The sequence below is a fragment of the Solanum dulcamara genome, chromosome 9, assembly GCF_947179165.1.
Source record: "Solanum dulcamara chromosome 9, daSolDulc1.2, whole genome shotgun sequence".
NCBI classification, from domain to species: Eukaryota; Viridiplantae; Streptophyta; class Magnoliopsida; order Solanales; family Solanaceae; genus Solanum; species Solanum dulcamara.
The window spans coordinates 9,896,731-9,912,910 of record NC_077245.1 but is presented as its reverse complement, the minus strand read 5'-3'; the positions used below and the strand labels follow the sequence as shown (position 1 = coordinate 9,912,910).

Below are 16,180 nucleotides of genomic sequence, written 5' to 3'. Positions count from 1 at the left end.
TTTTTCCTTCTTTTTTTGGTTGGTTAAGTTCTAATTTTAGGACTTTACTTGTGTGTTGGTAAGTCGGTAAGGTCTGTCCAAAGATGGGAAAGCATGAAAACTTGCTTTGCAGCATTGACTTGAAGCAGTAAGTTCACTTCTCAAGAGAAAACATTAATTACAACTCACGAGCTATGAATAATCACAGATAGAGAGGGAGGCATATGAAATTATCATTGTGGGAGAAAAATTCTTATACAAGCAGAGTAGAAGGCTTCTCGATATGAAAAGAGGCCCTCTAGAGGCAAAGTGGATATTTGTGCTAAGTGTGTCCAAAATCTTGTACGTTGGATGAAGCAAAAAGGCACATTTCAGCATTCAAGTTTCCGGCAGGTGGTGCCGCATTGTCTGCTGGGAGATTAGTGGCGGAAGATGGTATTACAAAGGTAAATAGAACTGCCATGATTTTGCCAACAAGTTGTATGTTTTTTTTCTCCGAAATAACCTGCAGGTTGTTGATGTATCTAAATTCTTGCAAGAAATAGGCGGTCTGGCCTCAGAGTGGACATTATCTCCCTATAGAGGAGATTTTCGAAGCATTCATGTCATTTCTTAAGAAACATCACGTTGATATCGCTGTTGTCTAGATATAAGCATTTGCTAACAGATGGTCCTTTTAACACAAGAACTATTATTTCAAACAAAATTGATATTTTGCAATATCTGAAAGTCGAGTATTAGGGTAGAAAGGTAGTTGGTCATCGAGTGTTATCGTACTTCTAGCAGTATGATTTAAGTATCATGTAGTCTAATTTTCTCATTGTGTATTAAATAATGTTGCTATATTTGCTTTGTACATGATTTGCTATTTTGTTGTCCCTTTTCTGTCTTACTTTGCTGCATTAGTTACATTTGTTTTTAGTCGGGCGTCTATTAAAAACAATCTCTCTATCCATAAAGATAGAGATAAGGTCTATATATATCTTACTCTCTCTACCCTACTTATGAAATTACACTAATACATGTCGTTGGGAATTACCTATAGAGCTTATTATTAAAAAATAAAAAAAAAACTTCAAAGAAATAATATATATGTGCTAAATTTGTACTCCCTGCCACAAAAGATTAGTTGATCAATAATTACTAACTTAAATTCTGAATCCGCCTCTGTTACTACCTTGATCTCTATGGCAAGATGAGCTATGTATAATTGTTAAAATTCAATCCTGATGTTGCAGAAATTCACCAATTATGAGGAGGAAGTGCCCTCTATCAGGAAGGAATGTTGTACCAACATACTTAATAACTTATCAGTCACAGATTTCAGCCAATCCAATGAAGAGAGCAACCTCAAAAGCTCAGACACAAAGAAGATTGATTCTACAAACAAGGATTGTGGCGATGAAGAGTTTTCAGTACCACATTTTTCAAGACAATCCCGAGGAGTACGACCCAAAATCGCTGTTGAAATCCGGAGAAGGAGGGAATTTTCGAGTTGTTTAAGGGGACACCTCAACAGATGCAGCCTGTGGAAACTCCAGCAGGCGGATACGAAACACCAGACGAGTACTTATCAGATACAGAGTTTTCAGTTTCAAAGAATAATTTATTCGATCATGAAATCGAAGAAGATAGCAAAGAACCTGTTACTGAAGAAAAAATAATCAAAAGAATACATTCACATATAGGTATGAAGTCAATGCAAGAAAGTCAGAAAAAACGAAAAAGGAGGAAGAAAAAAGGAAAAGTAGAGGAAGAAAAAGCAACAACAAAAAGCAGCAACTTTTCCTTTTAACGCGTATACGCGTTTGACAAAAATGCACCGCATAAATTGTTATGCGTTTTTATTCCTATAAATAGAGGGCATCTTGCCCTCATTAAAATCATCCCAGAAAAATAGAGTAAGAATACAAAGAGAGTTATACACCAAGATAAATATTATAGTCTTGAATGTCCTCTTTAGTGAGTTATTCCTTTTACAAGAGAGAAGTGTTAATTATTGTTTTCTCCTTGTATTTGAGAGTAGTGTACTCCCATATTTTAATAGTAAAATCCTTCTACCCCGTGGTTTTTCCCCTCTATCTGTTTGAGGGGTTTCCGATTAAAATTCTCGTGTCTAATTTATTTTTATATTTATTGTCATATCAAACTGTACTTGTGGTGCTTTCTTTTCCCAACAGTGGTATCAGAGCCCTCGGTTATTCTGTCTGTTTTATGCGAAAGTACTATTCGTGAATAGTAAATTTTCATGAATAGTAAATTCGATGAATAGTACTATTTACGTAAATAGTAAATTTCGGTGACGGTACAATTTGTCACGATTGTTCATAAAAATATTCAGAAATGATCTAGAAGGATGTGAAGCAAATAACAATGTCGAGTACAATAAAGTTTGACGTTGAAAAATTCAATGAGACTAATTTCTCATTGTGGAAAATGAAAATAAAAGCGATATTAAGAAAAGACAATTGCTTAACTGCAATTAAAGGCAGGCACATAGACTTCACTGATGATAGCAAGTGGAACGACATAGACAGCAATGCAGTTGCTGATTTACACTTGACACTAGCTGATCAAGTGTTATCTAGTGTGGCTGAAAAACTGACTGCGAAGGAAATATGTGATACTCTTACGGGATTGTATGAGGCCAAGTCTTTGCACAATAAAATCTTCTTAAAAAGAAGATTGTATACTCTTCGAATGGCAGAGTCCATGTCAGTTACTGAACACATCAATACTTTAAATACTCTATTTTCGCAACTTACAACAATGGGTTGCAAAATAGAGGGGACTGAACGTGCGGAGCTTCTACTTCAAAGTCTGCCTAACTCGTATGATCAACTCATCATCAACCTGACGAACAATACAGACAGTTGAGTTTTCGATGAAATTGCAACCGCCGTCTTAGAAAAAGAAAATCGACGCAAAAATAAGGAAGACAGACAAGTAAGTTCGCAGCAAGCTGAAGCTTTGATGATGGTGAGAGGAAGACCAACAGAATGTGGCCCTAGTGGGAGTCACAATCATGGTAGATCTCAATCAAGAAGTAAGAAGAATATCAAGTTCTACAACTATGGCAAGAAAGGGCACTTCAAGAAAGATTGTCGGTTCAAAAAGAAGAGTGAACACCCTGAGCTATCAAATGCTCAAGGAAATGTTGCATGTACCTCGGATGATGGCGATATTTTTTGTAGTGAAGCAATATCAAATAACGAAGGCAGAAAACATTTCACTGATGTCTGGATCATGGACACAGGAGCAACATGACACATGACTTCTCGGAGAGAATGGTTCCATCAATATAATCCTATCTCAAGAGGGTCTGTGTTCATGGGAGACGATCATGCTTTGGATGTTATTGGTATTGGGTCCATCAAAAAAAATATATGATGGCACAATACGCACCATCCAGAAGGTACGACATGTAAAAGACTTGAGGAAGAATCTATTATCTTTGGGACAATTAGATGATAATGGATGTTCATATAATACTCATGATGGAGTCATGAAAATATCTAAAGAAGCGCTTGTAGTGATGAAAGCGGAAAAACTTACTACAAATCCATATGTGCTTAAAGGTAAAACACACCAAGAAGGAGAAGCATCAACTGCGTCAGCAAGTTCATTTGAAGAATCAACGATGATATGGCATCATAAACTTGGTCATATGTCGGAACGAGGTTTGAAGATTCTTGCTGAACAAAAGCTTCTTCGAGTGCTCAAAAAGGTTTCACTACCCTTTTGTGAGCATTGTGTTACCAGTAAGCAAAATAGACTAAAGTTTAGAAGTTCCTCTGGTAAAAGCAAGGAAATATTAGATCTGATCCACTCTCATGTCTGGACACCACCAGTGGAGTCCCTAAGAGGAGCGAAATATTTCATGTCATTTATCGACAATAACTTCAGGAGAAGTTGGGTGTATCCAATCAAAAGGAAGACAGATATTTTTTCAGTTTTCAAATAGTTCAAAGTGTGAGTGGAACTTGAATCTGAGAAAAAGATCAAGTGTTTGAGGACAGATAATGGAATCTGTAACCAAGCATGCACTTGTGATTACTCTATAATTAGCTAACCTTACTCTAAAAAATCAAGTAACGCTAACGTGTATCTTAGCTAACCTTACTCTATAATTAGCTAACAAAAATAAGGGTCTAACTCAATAATCAATATATTATTGACACACTTGAAATTGTGAAACTTACTCTATTTTTGAGGTATAAATATCAGCATACTATTGTTGAAGCTTATATTGGTTGGAGAAGATATGTGAACCTGCAATAATGGAAGTTGCTAAGTTACTGTGTGTTGGTATCTTGTTACCTCCAAGTCTCCAATGCGTATTTACAATGTCATTCAACATGTGTTATGTCTGTTTGGTATATAGCATTAAACAATGTGATGGATAGTTGAAATTTTTTGTATAGTATATGTTTGAACCAAGTCCCAGACCTGTTGTCACGGAGGTGTAATAGGTGCAGAGATGTTATAAATGCAGTATATTGGATCATGGATCTGCCACTGATGAAATGCTTCAATAGTTGAAAGTGTTGGAGTGTTGTTTTTTTTGAATATTTAATTTTATTAGTTTCTTAAGTTAATTGAATGTTAGGTTTTGGTGTGGTTTGTTTGTCTTTCGCCTGCTATTGTTTCATTTGATCCCTTTCAATATGTTATCCATTATGGCTTCTTACAAATATATTCTGTATTTTCGGTATGGAATCTGTAACCAAGCATGCACTTGTGATTAAAATCATGGTTCGTACCAGATCCAGAGGGCATGTGACTCAGATAAGAGTCAAGTTTCTGGACGATCAGAATGGGTTTTTCATGAGAAATGTCAAGGGACCAGTCAGAAAGGGTGATATTCTCACATTGTTGGAGTCTGAGAGGGAGGCCAGGAGATTGCGCTGAGCCCATAATTATGGATGCCTCATCCCTTGAATACTTGATACTGACATGGATTTATTCAGTACTTAATAGTCTTCGATTTTGTTTGCTTAGACTCGTAAGTTTGGACATGTCGATCTTGAGGTTTTAAACATGATTCGTGTGATCTTGGTGCACTTCCAAGATTTTGGAATTGTTTATGATAATATTTTGGTAGCTTCGTGTCAACGACAATAACTAATGTTTTTATTTGTTTTGGTGTGTCATACAACTATCGCGTTGATTTTTTTTCCCAATATTCATTATTTGTGAGTTTGGTTGTATTGGTTCTTTTCATAATGCCTTGAGCAAATATTCAAGCTGTTTGGTTTCAGTAAAAAGAGTTTTCCTAAATATCTTTGAAGAAAAACCAATATTTACCTATGTTGATTGTCATATTTTCTTAATCCTAAATTTTGCAACTTGCTTATAGTTTTCTTTTTAGAGCAACAATGAACCGTGAGTTAGTTTTAAGTCTCATTGTCAATTTAAACCATAAATTTGTAGGGTCATCCAACCAATTCGTTTGTGATCATATTAAAACTTCATTATTTCTCAAATTAAATCATTAAAATTCAAATGTTAATTTCTGAGCTTCTGAAAAAAAAAGGATCTTCAAAAAATTGATTTTTACATTTTTGGGGACGAATTATATAGACAGGTTCGTTAAAAAATGATTCATTAATTTATTGTTTAGTGTGTATTGATAAAATGACACGAATCGATAAGGTTTAATCAATAGATTTTGGGAGGAACACTTGAAAATTTTTACCATAATTTAGGGATTTTTTTTAACCTAAATAACTATCCCTACGGCTTAAATTAAAACTAGTCGGCGAATATAAAATATATGTATAATATGTATGACAATGTTTAATTAAGATGTAACTATTTGTACCTATTAAAAAAAAGTAAATTTGGCCGACTACCTTCGACTTTCTATCAGAGATCGTTCTTTTCCTACTAAGAATAAAAACTATCTAATTACATAAGCATTCTTACCATATACACTAATTTATTTTATAATTTAAAATAATTACATATTATCTCACTAATTAGGTAGTTTGGTACCAAGTGCATGCATCTTTGATGCAAGATACATGTATCTAGTATACTAGATACATTTTGAAATATAGGTACATAACCGAGCGAGAGAGGGAGAGTGGGAGCGAAATAGGAGAAGGTGGGCGAGAGAGTCACCATGTATTTTTGATTCTAGATATATGTATCTTTGATACCATATATATTCTGAAATACAAATAAATTGGAAGAGAGAAGGGTGAAAGAGGAGAGAGGCGGGAGAGATATTCAACATGTATATTTGATACCATCTACATACTGAAATATAGATAAATAGGTAGAGAGACAGGCGAGAGAAGAGGGAGATAGTCAGTGTATTTCAAATACATATGAATCACACTCGAATATAATGTATTTGAAACAAATTACACCTAATTTGACTAATATATATCTGAAGTAATTGTGATACAAAAAGTAATTTCAAAAACTATAGTGAAAGACACGTAATTATGCCCTAAATTAGTGAGATTTGTATTATTTGCTCTAAATAATATTAGATTTGGGCCTGAAGACAGTTGGATCCAGGACATAACAGAGCTGAAAGCCCAATGTTTACTGGGCCGAGCCTATCCTATTATAGCCTACCCACCAACCCAACAACGAAACCCTACTATAAAACTTCTAGGGTTTTATCTTTCTCCATTCTCTGATACACAACAGCAGCATACATCAACAGAATTTTTTCCCTGAAAGGTAAGCCGCTCTCGTCGTCGAATCCCTCTCTGTGTAATTTCCTTGAAAACACCTCACGTTTTTCAATGTTCTGTAACAAATTTATTGTTAATCAGTTGTTGTTTTTGCTCTAATTCTATAATATGATTCAATCTTTTAGATCAACTTAGATTTGTGTTGATTGATCTAATACTTGATACTGACAGGGATTTATTCAGTACTTAATAATTGAATTTTGTTAAGTATATGTTTAAACGAAGTCCCACAGGGCCACACCTGTTGTCGCGGAGGTGTGATAGGTGCAGAGATGTTATCAATGCACTTAATTAGATCATGGATCTGCTACTTATCAAGCATTAATATTTAACAAGACTTGTAACTACAATTGAAGTTTGAAAATTATTTTTGCAATAACCAACAAATTCCTTGTCCAGAAATCTACAAACGCACTGCATGGAAGTCCTAGGATATATAGTAACTCGTGAAATTCAAAATATATTCAACTTTGACATCGAAATAATGAATCAATTTGATAAAAAAAATACAACTCTGTAACAATGTATAAACATAACAAGATTTATGAACCGATGGGCTCTATAATTTTGCAAGTTGCTTGTCAAGATTTTCAGGTTGAATAAAAATGCATGAACATGATTAATCCAATAACAATATACGCTCTTAAAAAAAATAGAACTCTCCAATTAAAAGATAAAAATTCAAAGCAAAATCACAAGAAAATATGACTAACAAAATGAACGTTTATATTTTCCTAGTTACGTAGTTAGTTATATCCATGAATTATCCAAACTTTGTGGACTTCATAAGTATGGCCTGACTGAAAAAAATAAAATAAGTAAGGGCCTCGCTGAAAAAAATAAAATAATAAGTAGGATCCTCAGCTGTTTTGGGCTTAACTAAAAAGCCCAATAATTACTAGGCCGACCTGATATACAATAGCCCAACCCTCTTTGACGAAACCCTACTATAGAATCTCTAGGGTTTCTAGCATTCTCTCATTCTCTAATACAGCAGCAGCATACATCAGAAAGACTCCTCTCCCCGGAAGGTACGCCGGCGGCTCATCTTTCTCTTTATTTGACACTCAAAATCAAGCAAAATATATTGTTTAACTATTAGATTTTACAGGTGATGTAGCTTTGTAGTTTGTATTAACTTTTATGAGTATAAACTGATCTGGTTGATGTAGCTTCATTATTTATATTAACTTTTATGACTATAAACTAATCTGGTTGATGTATCTTTGTAAGTTGTGTGGACTTTTATGAGTATAAACTAATCCGGTTGGTTAAGCTTTGTAATTTGTATTAGTTTTTATGAGTATAAAGTAATCTGGTTGATGTAGCTTTTGTAATTTTTATGAGTATAAACTAATGTGATTGATGTAGCTTTTTAATTTGTATTAACTTCCATGATTTGAAAGGGTAAAGAACTGATTTTTTTTCCGACTCTAATGGATAGAAAAGCAGTAAGTTATTAATGTGTAGATGTGAAGGTAGCAACATTAGGCTAGATTCCACATTAAATGGCTGATTACATGAATCTTCGGAGTCGATGTTGATCCATTTAGCACTAGAAGTTCTATACGTTTCTTAAAGGTATATAAATCTTTAACAAGATTGGGTGTTTCTCTATTAAAATTGATTATTTGAAAAAAATAGTTCTTGTTTTCAACAGTTTGGTGCTGTTTGGCTATGAATGCAAGTTGGAGTTTTTTTGAATTTTTGGGAGGAGTAATTTGGACTGGACAAAAAGCAGAATCAACATTAATTTTATGGCCAAATGTTGAAAGCAGAAAACTTTCTTGTCTAAAGTCTTCCTTAAAGACTTGAGTGAACATTGGACCTTGAGTGAAGCTACTAAAGTGACTGAAACTTGACCTTAGCAAATTGGTATCAACTATGTAATTCTTTTCATCCACTTTGCCATAGTTTTTGCTAGTCTGCATTGAATCCAAGAGTTTGTAGTTCTCAGTGGAAGTGTGTATTTTTCCTCAGTAACGTTCTTGGATGAATATTCCTTCTGCTTCTGCCTTTATAGTTGAGTATTATTTTAAGTTCTATTAGTAAGGCTGTAATCTTGAATACAATTTGGAAGATCTGTTAATCACTATGATCTTAATTTCTGGTGAAGATCAATGACATGTCCATTGAGGATTATATCACAGCAACTGCTAACAAGCATCCAGTTTGTTGAATTAGCCTGGAAAAAATTATATGATTAGGTGTGGACTCTTTACTTATTACCACTTGTATGTAAGGAAAGTTGAGCTCCTTCCAGAACAACAATGGCAGTTTTTTACAGAGGGAAAAGAGTAGAAGGGGGAGAGAGTAAAAAAATAAGGTTTTTCAATCGACAGTCGTCTCCTAGCTAACCTTACTCTGTAATTAACTAACAAATAAGAGTTCTAACTGAACTAACAATATATATTCAGTTATTAACTTTGAATAGATCATTGTAGTACTGTGAAGCTCATACATGCATTACATGTATGGTTTTGTCACTACATTGTTATAAATGATTACCTTATGAAAAAAAATGCATTGTTGCATACACAAATTGTTCACAGTATACTGATCATGAGGAGGTACATTAGAAAAAGGAGCCTGCAGTAGAAAGAAACATGAACTTGTGGAGTTATCTAACTTCTAAGTCTCTTTGGTTGGAAAATATACGTGAACCTACAATAATGGAAGCTGCTAAGTGAATGTGTGGTGTTGTCTAGTTACCTCCGCTGCTTATTTTCTTTCACTAACATATGCTCTACGTCTCTTTGCTGTATTATTAATGATTATACAATGTGACAGATAGTTGATTTTTGTTAAGTATATGTTTAAACGAAGTCCCACGGGGCCACACCTGTTGTCGCGGAGGTGTGATAGGTGCAGAGATGTTAGATCATGGATCTGCTACTTATCAAGCATTAATATTTGAAAGTGTTGTAGTGTTGTTTCTTTTGAATATCAACTGTTCTGTAGAGTATTATTTGGTTTTAGTGTGGTTTGTTTGGCTTTTGCCTGCTGCTGTTTCATTTGACCCCTTTCAATGTGTTATCCATTATGGCTTCTTACAAATATATTCTGCATTTGCAGAATGGAATCTGTAACCAAGCATGCAGTTGTGATTAAAATCATGGGTCGTACCGGATCCAGGGGGCAGGTGACTCAGGTGAGAGTCAAGTTTCTGGACGACCAGAACAGGTTTATTATGAGAAATGTCAAGGGACCAGTCAGAGAGGGTGATATTCTCACACTGTTGGAGTCTGAGAGGGAGGCCAGGAGATTGCGCTGAGCACATAATTATGAGTGCCATATTGAAATTCCCTTGAATACTTGATATTGGCTGGGATTTATTCCCTATTTAATAGTCTTTGGTTTTGTTTGCTTAGACTCTTTTTAAGTTTGGACATGTCGATTTTGGTGCACTTTAAGTCTCTGGAGTAGTGTTATGATAATATTTTTCTAGCTTTGCGTCAATGGCAACAAGTAATGGTTCTTATTTGTTTTGTGTATACTGGATGGACATACATCTATCATGTTTAATCTTTTTCCAATGTTCCTTATGTGTGATTTTGATTATATTGGTTGTTGTCAGAGTCGATGGTTTTATTAGAATTCAGAATTATTATTACCAAAAAAAGGCTTCAAATTTAATACTTTGGATGTGTATATTCCATAAACTCTATATTAGTTAATTTTTATTTTCTAATCCCAATTAGGTATAGTTCTTCCTTCATGTTACAATCTCGCAACATTTGAAAAGTTTTGATCCTCAACGATAATTTAAAAACTGTGTAGAAAAGGGATAAAATAAAAAATTACTTTCATGCTAATTTTTACTGTTTTAATTTTCCTTTGATCCTTTGATCATGTATTTTTTTGAGTCAAGAGCTTACTGGAAACAATTCTTTTACCTCATAAAGGTAATATATTTCCTTTAGTAAATAGTGAGAATTTAGCTAAATTTTGTGTTCAAACATTTGGAAATATAAATAAATTTGATATGTTTTAATATGCTTGGAAGCTTCCAAATGTTTTCACAAATCATTCATATCTCCTACTTTCAAATGTTTTCACAAATCATTCATATCTCCTATCAAGTAGCAACTTGTTTTTGAAGCATATAAACAACATTTTAAAAATATGATGATTTCTAAAGGAAGAAGAAAGCTTTTTTTGTCAAGCAACAATATATTTTGGTTCTAACCTTTTTTGAGTAAACAATCCAATACTCCTACCTTTTTTCAAATTTGCCACATAATATTAACACTCAAGTTTAACAAGACATGTAACTACAATTGAAGTTTGAAAATTGTTTTTACAACAACCAACAAATTCCTTGTCGGGAAATCTACAAACACACCGCATGCAAGTCTTAGGTTATATAGTAACTCATAAAATTCAAAATCTATTCAACTTTGACGTCGAAATAAGGAATTATTTTGATAAAAAAACACAACTATGAAACAATATATAAACATAACAAGATTTATGAACCAATGGGCTCTATGATTTTGCAAGTTGCTTGTCAAGATTTTCAGGTTGAATAAAAATGCATGAACATGATTAATCCAATAATAATATACGCTTTGAAAAAAATAGAACTCTCCACTTAAAAGATAAATATTCAAAGCAAAATTACAAGAAAATATGACTAACAAAATGACCGTGATCAATACGGAAAAAAAGCTTAAAATACTCTTGAACTATTAGAAAGGGTACAAAAATGCCCATCATCCATATATTGGGCCTAAAATGTCTTTGACATCTTTTAGGTCCAAAATTGATATTTTCTTTAACAGAAAAGGGCATTTTAGGCCCAATAGATGGATGAGACATTTTTGTACCATTTCCAATAGTTCGAGTGTATTTTAGGCCATTTCAATAGAATTTTAATTAAATAATTTGAATACTTTTTTTAAATACGTGGCGGTCATCTATTGGCTACAATTTAATTATTTAAAATTAATTATAACTCCAAATTTATTTAACAGAATTTTAAATAAATAATTTGAATAATTTTTTTAAACACGTGGTGGTCATCTATTGGCTACAATTTAATTATTTAAAATTAATTATAACTCCAAATTTATTTAACAGAATTTTAAATAAATAATTTGAATAATTTTTTTAAATACGTGGTGGTCATCTATTGGCTACAATTTAATTATTTAAAATTAATTATAACTCCAAATTTATTTAACAGAATTTTAAATAAATAATTTGAATAATTTTTTTAAACACGTGGTGGTCATCTATTGGCTACAATTTAATTATTTAAAATTAATTATAACTCCAAATTTATTTAACAGAATTTTAAATAAATAATTTGAATTATTTTTTTTTAAAATGTGGTAGCCATATATTTAATTATCTAAAAATTAAAATTTATTTAACGGAATTTAATTATCTAGATCCAGAGGACATGTGACTCAGATGAGAGTCAAGTTTGTGGATGATCAGATAAGGTTTTTCATGAGAAATGTCAAGGGACCAGTCAGAAAGGGTGATATTCTCACATTGTTGGAGTCTTAGAGGGAGGCCAGGAGATTGCGCTGAGCCCATAATTATGGATGCCTCATCCCTTGAATACTTGATACTGACAGGGATTTATTCAGTACTTAATAGTCTTCGATTTTATTTGCTTAGACTCGTAAGTTTGGACATGTCGATCTTGAGGTTTTAAACATGATTCGTGTGATCTTGGTGCACTTCCAAGATTTTGGAAATATTCTGTTACTGTTTCCATATGAACCTTTAATCACATATAAAAATACAGTCTTAATAATTAGATCACACTTGTAGTGTGCATTTCAGTTCTGTAAAGAGGATTCATCACCTTATTGAATTCAATTGATTTTAGTCTCTTAAGCAGAATAAATATGTTGATTTCTTGATTTTTATTAATGTTGATTAGCTGGGTAAATTTCAAATATGGTCACTGTTTTCGAAAAGGCACAATAACACATTTTCACACTACTCTCTTCTTCTCATGCCTCCGCCTTTTAACACACTGTTTAGTATATGAGTTTTAGAGGATTTACTGTAAATATGACCACTTTTACTATGAGGACAGATTTACTTAACTCTTTTTCTTTTTTCTTTTACATACTTTGTATCGGTACAGTAGCTACTTTAGGAATTACTCATTCGTATGTGGGTAAACGTCAGAATCCAATTTATAATTATGGTAATCTAGTAAATTTCACTTTGCTCAAAGTCGAATTACATAGAGCTAGGGAGTAAAAAATTAGAATAGGAACAAATGAGTTATGTCTGCTTCTGTTTTTTATGTGGAACAAAGATGATGAGTGAAATATGGTATACCTAATTTTCACAGTTTGCTCACATGCAATAGAGTCTTAACAATTTAACAACACAATTCAAGTTTGTTGTTGGTGTGTCAAAGTCAAGGAGGTGTAAGGGAGAAACTCCCCACAAAAGTTTGACATTCATACTTGTAATTACCGGCCGACTCAACAAGATTGGAGGCCTAAAGTCAAACTTTAGGGAGTTTTTTTTTTTAAAAAAAAGATCCTCACATTTATTTATTTTTAGGAATGCAACTATTTAATTTATTTAGGGGTTCTTGATTATCGGGAATATGTCATGTTTTTCATCAACTTCTTTTAGATTTTCTTTTTGGATGTTATTATACTCAACTCTATTAGTGACTTGTTCATTTGAAAAACATTCTCCCATATTTTTCGGTTCAAGATTTTTATTATTTGTTAAAAATCTATCAAGTGTTCCTTTTTGGGATTAATTTAATTCTTCAAATTTTCTTTTTTTCTCTTTTTTATAAAATCGGAATCATATTTTCTAATCGACATATTTAAATTGACTAAATTTTAATAATAACTAAAACAAGAATGTATATGCTTAGGAACTAAGAATATCAATAATAACAAATTTTCAAGAGAAAACTAAAAATTAAAGTTAGAATAATAAAATTTGGCTCAAGAATTTGATAAAATTGATATAACGATTTTGAAATAGTATTGTATTCCTTCAATATATGATTGCTTGTTGGCTTGTTGCACTTCTTAAAATTTTGAAAACAATACTAGATTTTGTTCTTTTGCAATTTGTAAGCAAAAGTAATTCAATAAGTTTTGTAAGAGAGAGTTCAATATTGAAAAGAATAATAACAAAACAGAGAATAGAAAAAATAAATATAAGGTAAATAATATTATAGGCTTAAATTATTAGGAAATATACAAGGAAGTACAATTTCCTCCATAAGGAAGCTATTTCCAAAAATTATTCTATTCCCCTACGAAAGTGGGCTTGAATCTTCTTAAAGAGAGCGAGATATCCGTGACTCAGCCAAGAAGTGAATTTATTTTCTTCATTTTATTTTTTTAATTGTAATTTATAATCTTGTAATATCAACAACAATTTTAAGGAGATTCAATTTGGCTACAATTGAAAAATCCGCGGATATCAAGATGGGAGATTTAAACAAGCCATTTTGGTTCAATGGTAATCATTTCAAGAGATGGAAGGGTAAAGTACTTTTCTACTTAAGTCTTCTCAATGTTTCATAAGTGTTAACTCAGAAAAATCCTAATAAAGTTGACATCCTCTCCATGGATAATGATGAACTTATTTCTCATCAAGAGAAAGTGGAAAAGTACAATAATGATTCCTAAAAGTTTTGGCATTATATTCTTAATTGTCTATCTGATAATTTTTATTATTATGATGATAGAACTTACTCTAGTACAAAGAAAATATGGAAAGGATTGCAGAGTAAATATGATATCGAAGAACCTGGAGTGAAAAAATATGTTGCTAGCCAATTTTTTTGTTTCCAAATGGTGGATGACAAATCAGTTATAGATCAAGCTCAAGATTTTATAATGATCGTTGGAGAGCTCAGGTTCGAGGAAGTCAAAATTGGAGACAAACTTATTGTTTGTGGCATAATAGACAAACTTCCACCTTCGTGGAAGGAGTTTCAAAAAACTGTGCGCCACAAACAAAAGGAAACCTCTCTTGAGACTTTGATAATGAAAATTTACATGGAAGAGGAGGCAAGGGGCCAAGATGGACTTTTACAAAATGAAGAGAGCAACATCACAACGAATGTAAATTTAGTAACTTCAAAAAATGCTACTCGTGAATCTAACAAAAATACCTTTTTGAAGCCTAAGAAGAAAAAGTTCAAGAAAAATAATGGTAGTCTTTCCAAGAAAAATAATGGTGAATATAGTCAAGCACAAAATCAACAAGTTTATAATAAATGACTGTACTTTACTGTGGCAAGAGTGGGCATATTGCTCGATTTTGCAGATACTGAAAACGTGGTCCTACACCTCAGGAAAACGTTACCTAAGAGCTTTTTGTGGCAATAAATACAGACATAAACATGATTGAGAATGTTGATGGATGGTGGGCTGATTCTGGTGCAAACCGTCATGTCTGTTATGACAAAGATTGGTTTAAAATATATACTCCTTTTGAAGAGCCCAAAACCATCATGTTTGATGATTCTCATACTACTCTAATGCTTGGAACGGGAGATGTCGAATTGTATTTTACCTCTGTAAGGGTATTAACTTTGAAAGATGTACTTTATACTCCTTCTATTAGAAAAAACTTGATGTCTAGTTTTCTTCTTAACAAAGCAAGTTTTAAGCAGATTATTGAATCTGATTAATATGTAATTGTGAAAAAAGGTATTTTTGTGGGAAAGAGGTATGCTTGTGATGAGATGTTTAAACTGAATGTTGAAATGAATAAAGTTTCTACTTCTATTTACATGCTTTCTTCTACTAATTTTTGGCATGCTCGTTTTTGTCATATTAATGATCGTTATGTTGGAATCATGAGTAGTTTAGGATTAATCCCAGTAATTAAAAAGATTTTTGAAAAGTGTGAAGCTTGTAATAAAGTTAAAATCACTAAAAGACCTCATTTTCAAGTTGAAAGAAAAACTGATTTATTAGAATTAGTTCACACTGATATTTGTGAACTTGGAGGAATTTTAACTAATGGAGGAAATACATATTTTATCACTTTCATTGATGATTTTTCTAAGTTTACATATGTCTACTTGATGAAAAATAAAAGTGATATTTTTGAAAATTTTAATTTTTTTTTCTCCATGAGGTTGAAAATCAGTTTGAAAAAAAATTAAAAAGAATTAGAAGTGATAGAGGTCGTGAATATGAGTCAAATGAGTTTAATTCTTTTGTTAGATCATTGAGAATAATTCATGAAACTCCTTCTCCTTATTCTCCTTCATCTAATGATGTAGCGGAAAGAAAAAATAGAACTTTGGTTGAATTGACTAATGCCATGCTTATTGAGTCAAATGCACCTTTAAATTTTTGGGATGAAGCTATTTTGATTGCGTATTATGTGTTAAATCGAGTACCTCATAAAAATATTAAACTAACACCTTTTGAGTTGTGGAAAGTCCACAATCCAAGTTTGGGATATCTAAGAGTTTGGGGTTGTCTAGCCTTTGTGAGTTTAATGGATCCCAAGGTTACAAA

The 16,180-nt window shown here is 32.5% G+C and overlaps 2 protein-coding genes across 3 annotated transcripts; both read left to right on the top strand.

The window, feature by feature from the left end:
• Positions 1-4,677: 4,677 nt before the first annotated feature.
• On the top strand, positions 4,678-4,898 carry LOC129904084 (40S ribosomal protein S28-like). The gene has a single exon (XM_055979615.1). The coding sequence runs from the start codon at positions 4,693-4,695 to the stop codon at positions 4,888-4,890; it is 198 nt and encodes a 65-aa protein (XP_055835590.1). The 5' UTR covers positions 4,678-4,692; the 3' UTR covers positions 4,891-4,898.
• A 2,694-nt stretch (positions 4,899-7,592) lies between these two features.
• LOC129904083 (40S ribosomal protein S28) lies at positions 7,593-10,253 on the top strand. 2 transcript variants are annotated; one of them, XM_055979613.1, is made up of 2 exons: positions 7,593-7,723; positions 9,768-10,253. In XM_055979613.1, the coding sequence occupies exon 2, from the start codon at positions 9,769-9,771 to the stop codon at positions 9,964-9,966; it is 198 nt and encodes a 65-aa protein (XP_055835588.1). In that variant the 5' UTR covers positions 7,593-7,723; position 9,768; the 3' UTR covers positions 9,967-10,253. The 2 variants fall into 2 exon arrangements, with proteins under 2 accessions (XP_055835588.1, XP_055835589.1); XM_055979614.1 differs by having other exon boundaries at positions 7,626-7,803.
• Positions 10,254-16,180: the final 5,927 nt, after the last annotated feature.

What these genes read in the sequence shown, in the direction of transcription:
- LOC129904084 (XM_055979615.1), top strand. Translation starts at nt 4,693, where the DNA reads ATGGAATCTGTAACCAAGCATGCACTTGTGATTAAAATCATGGTTCGT.
- LOC129904083 (XM_055979613.1), top strand. Translation starts at nt 9,769, where the DNA reads ATGGAATCTGTAACCAAGCATGCAGTTGTGATTAAAATCATGGGTCGT.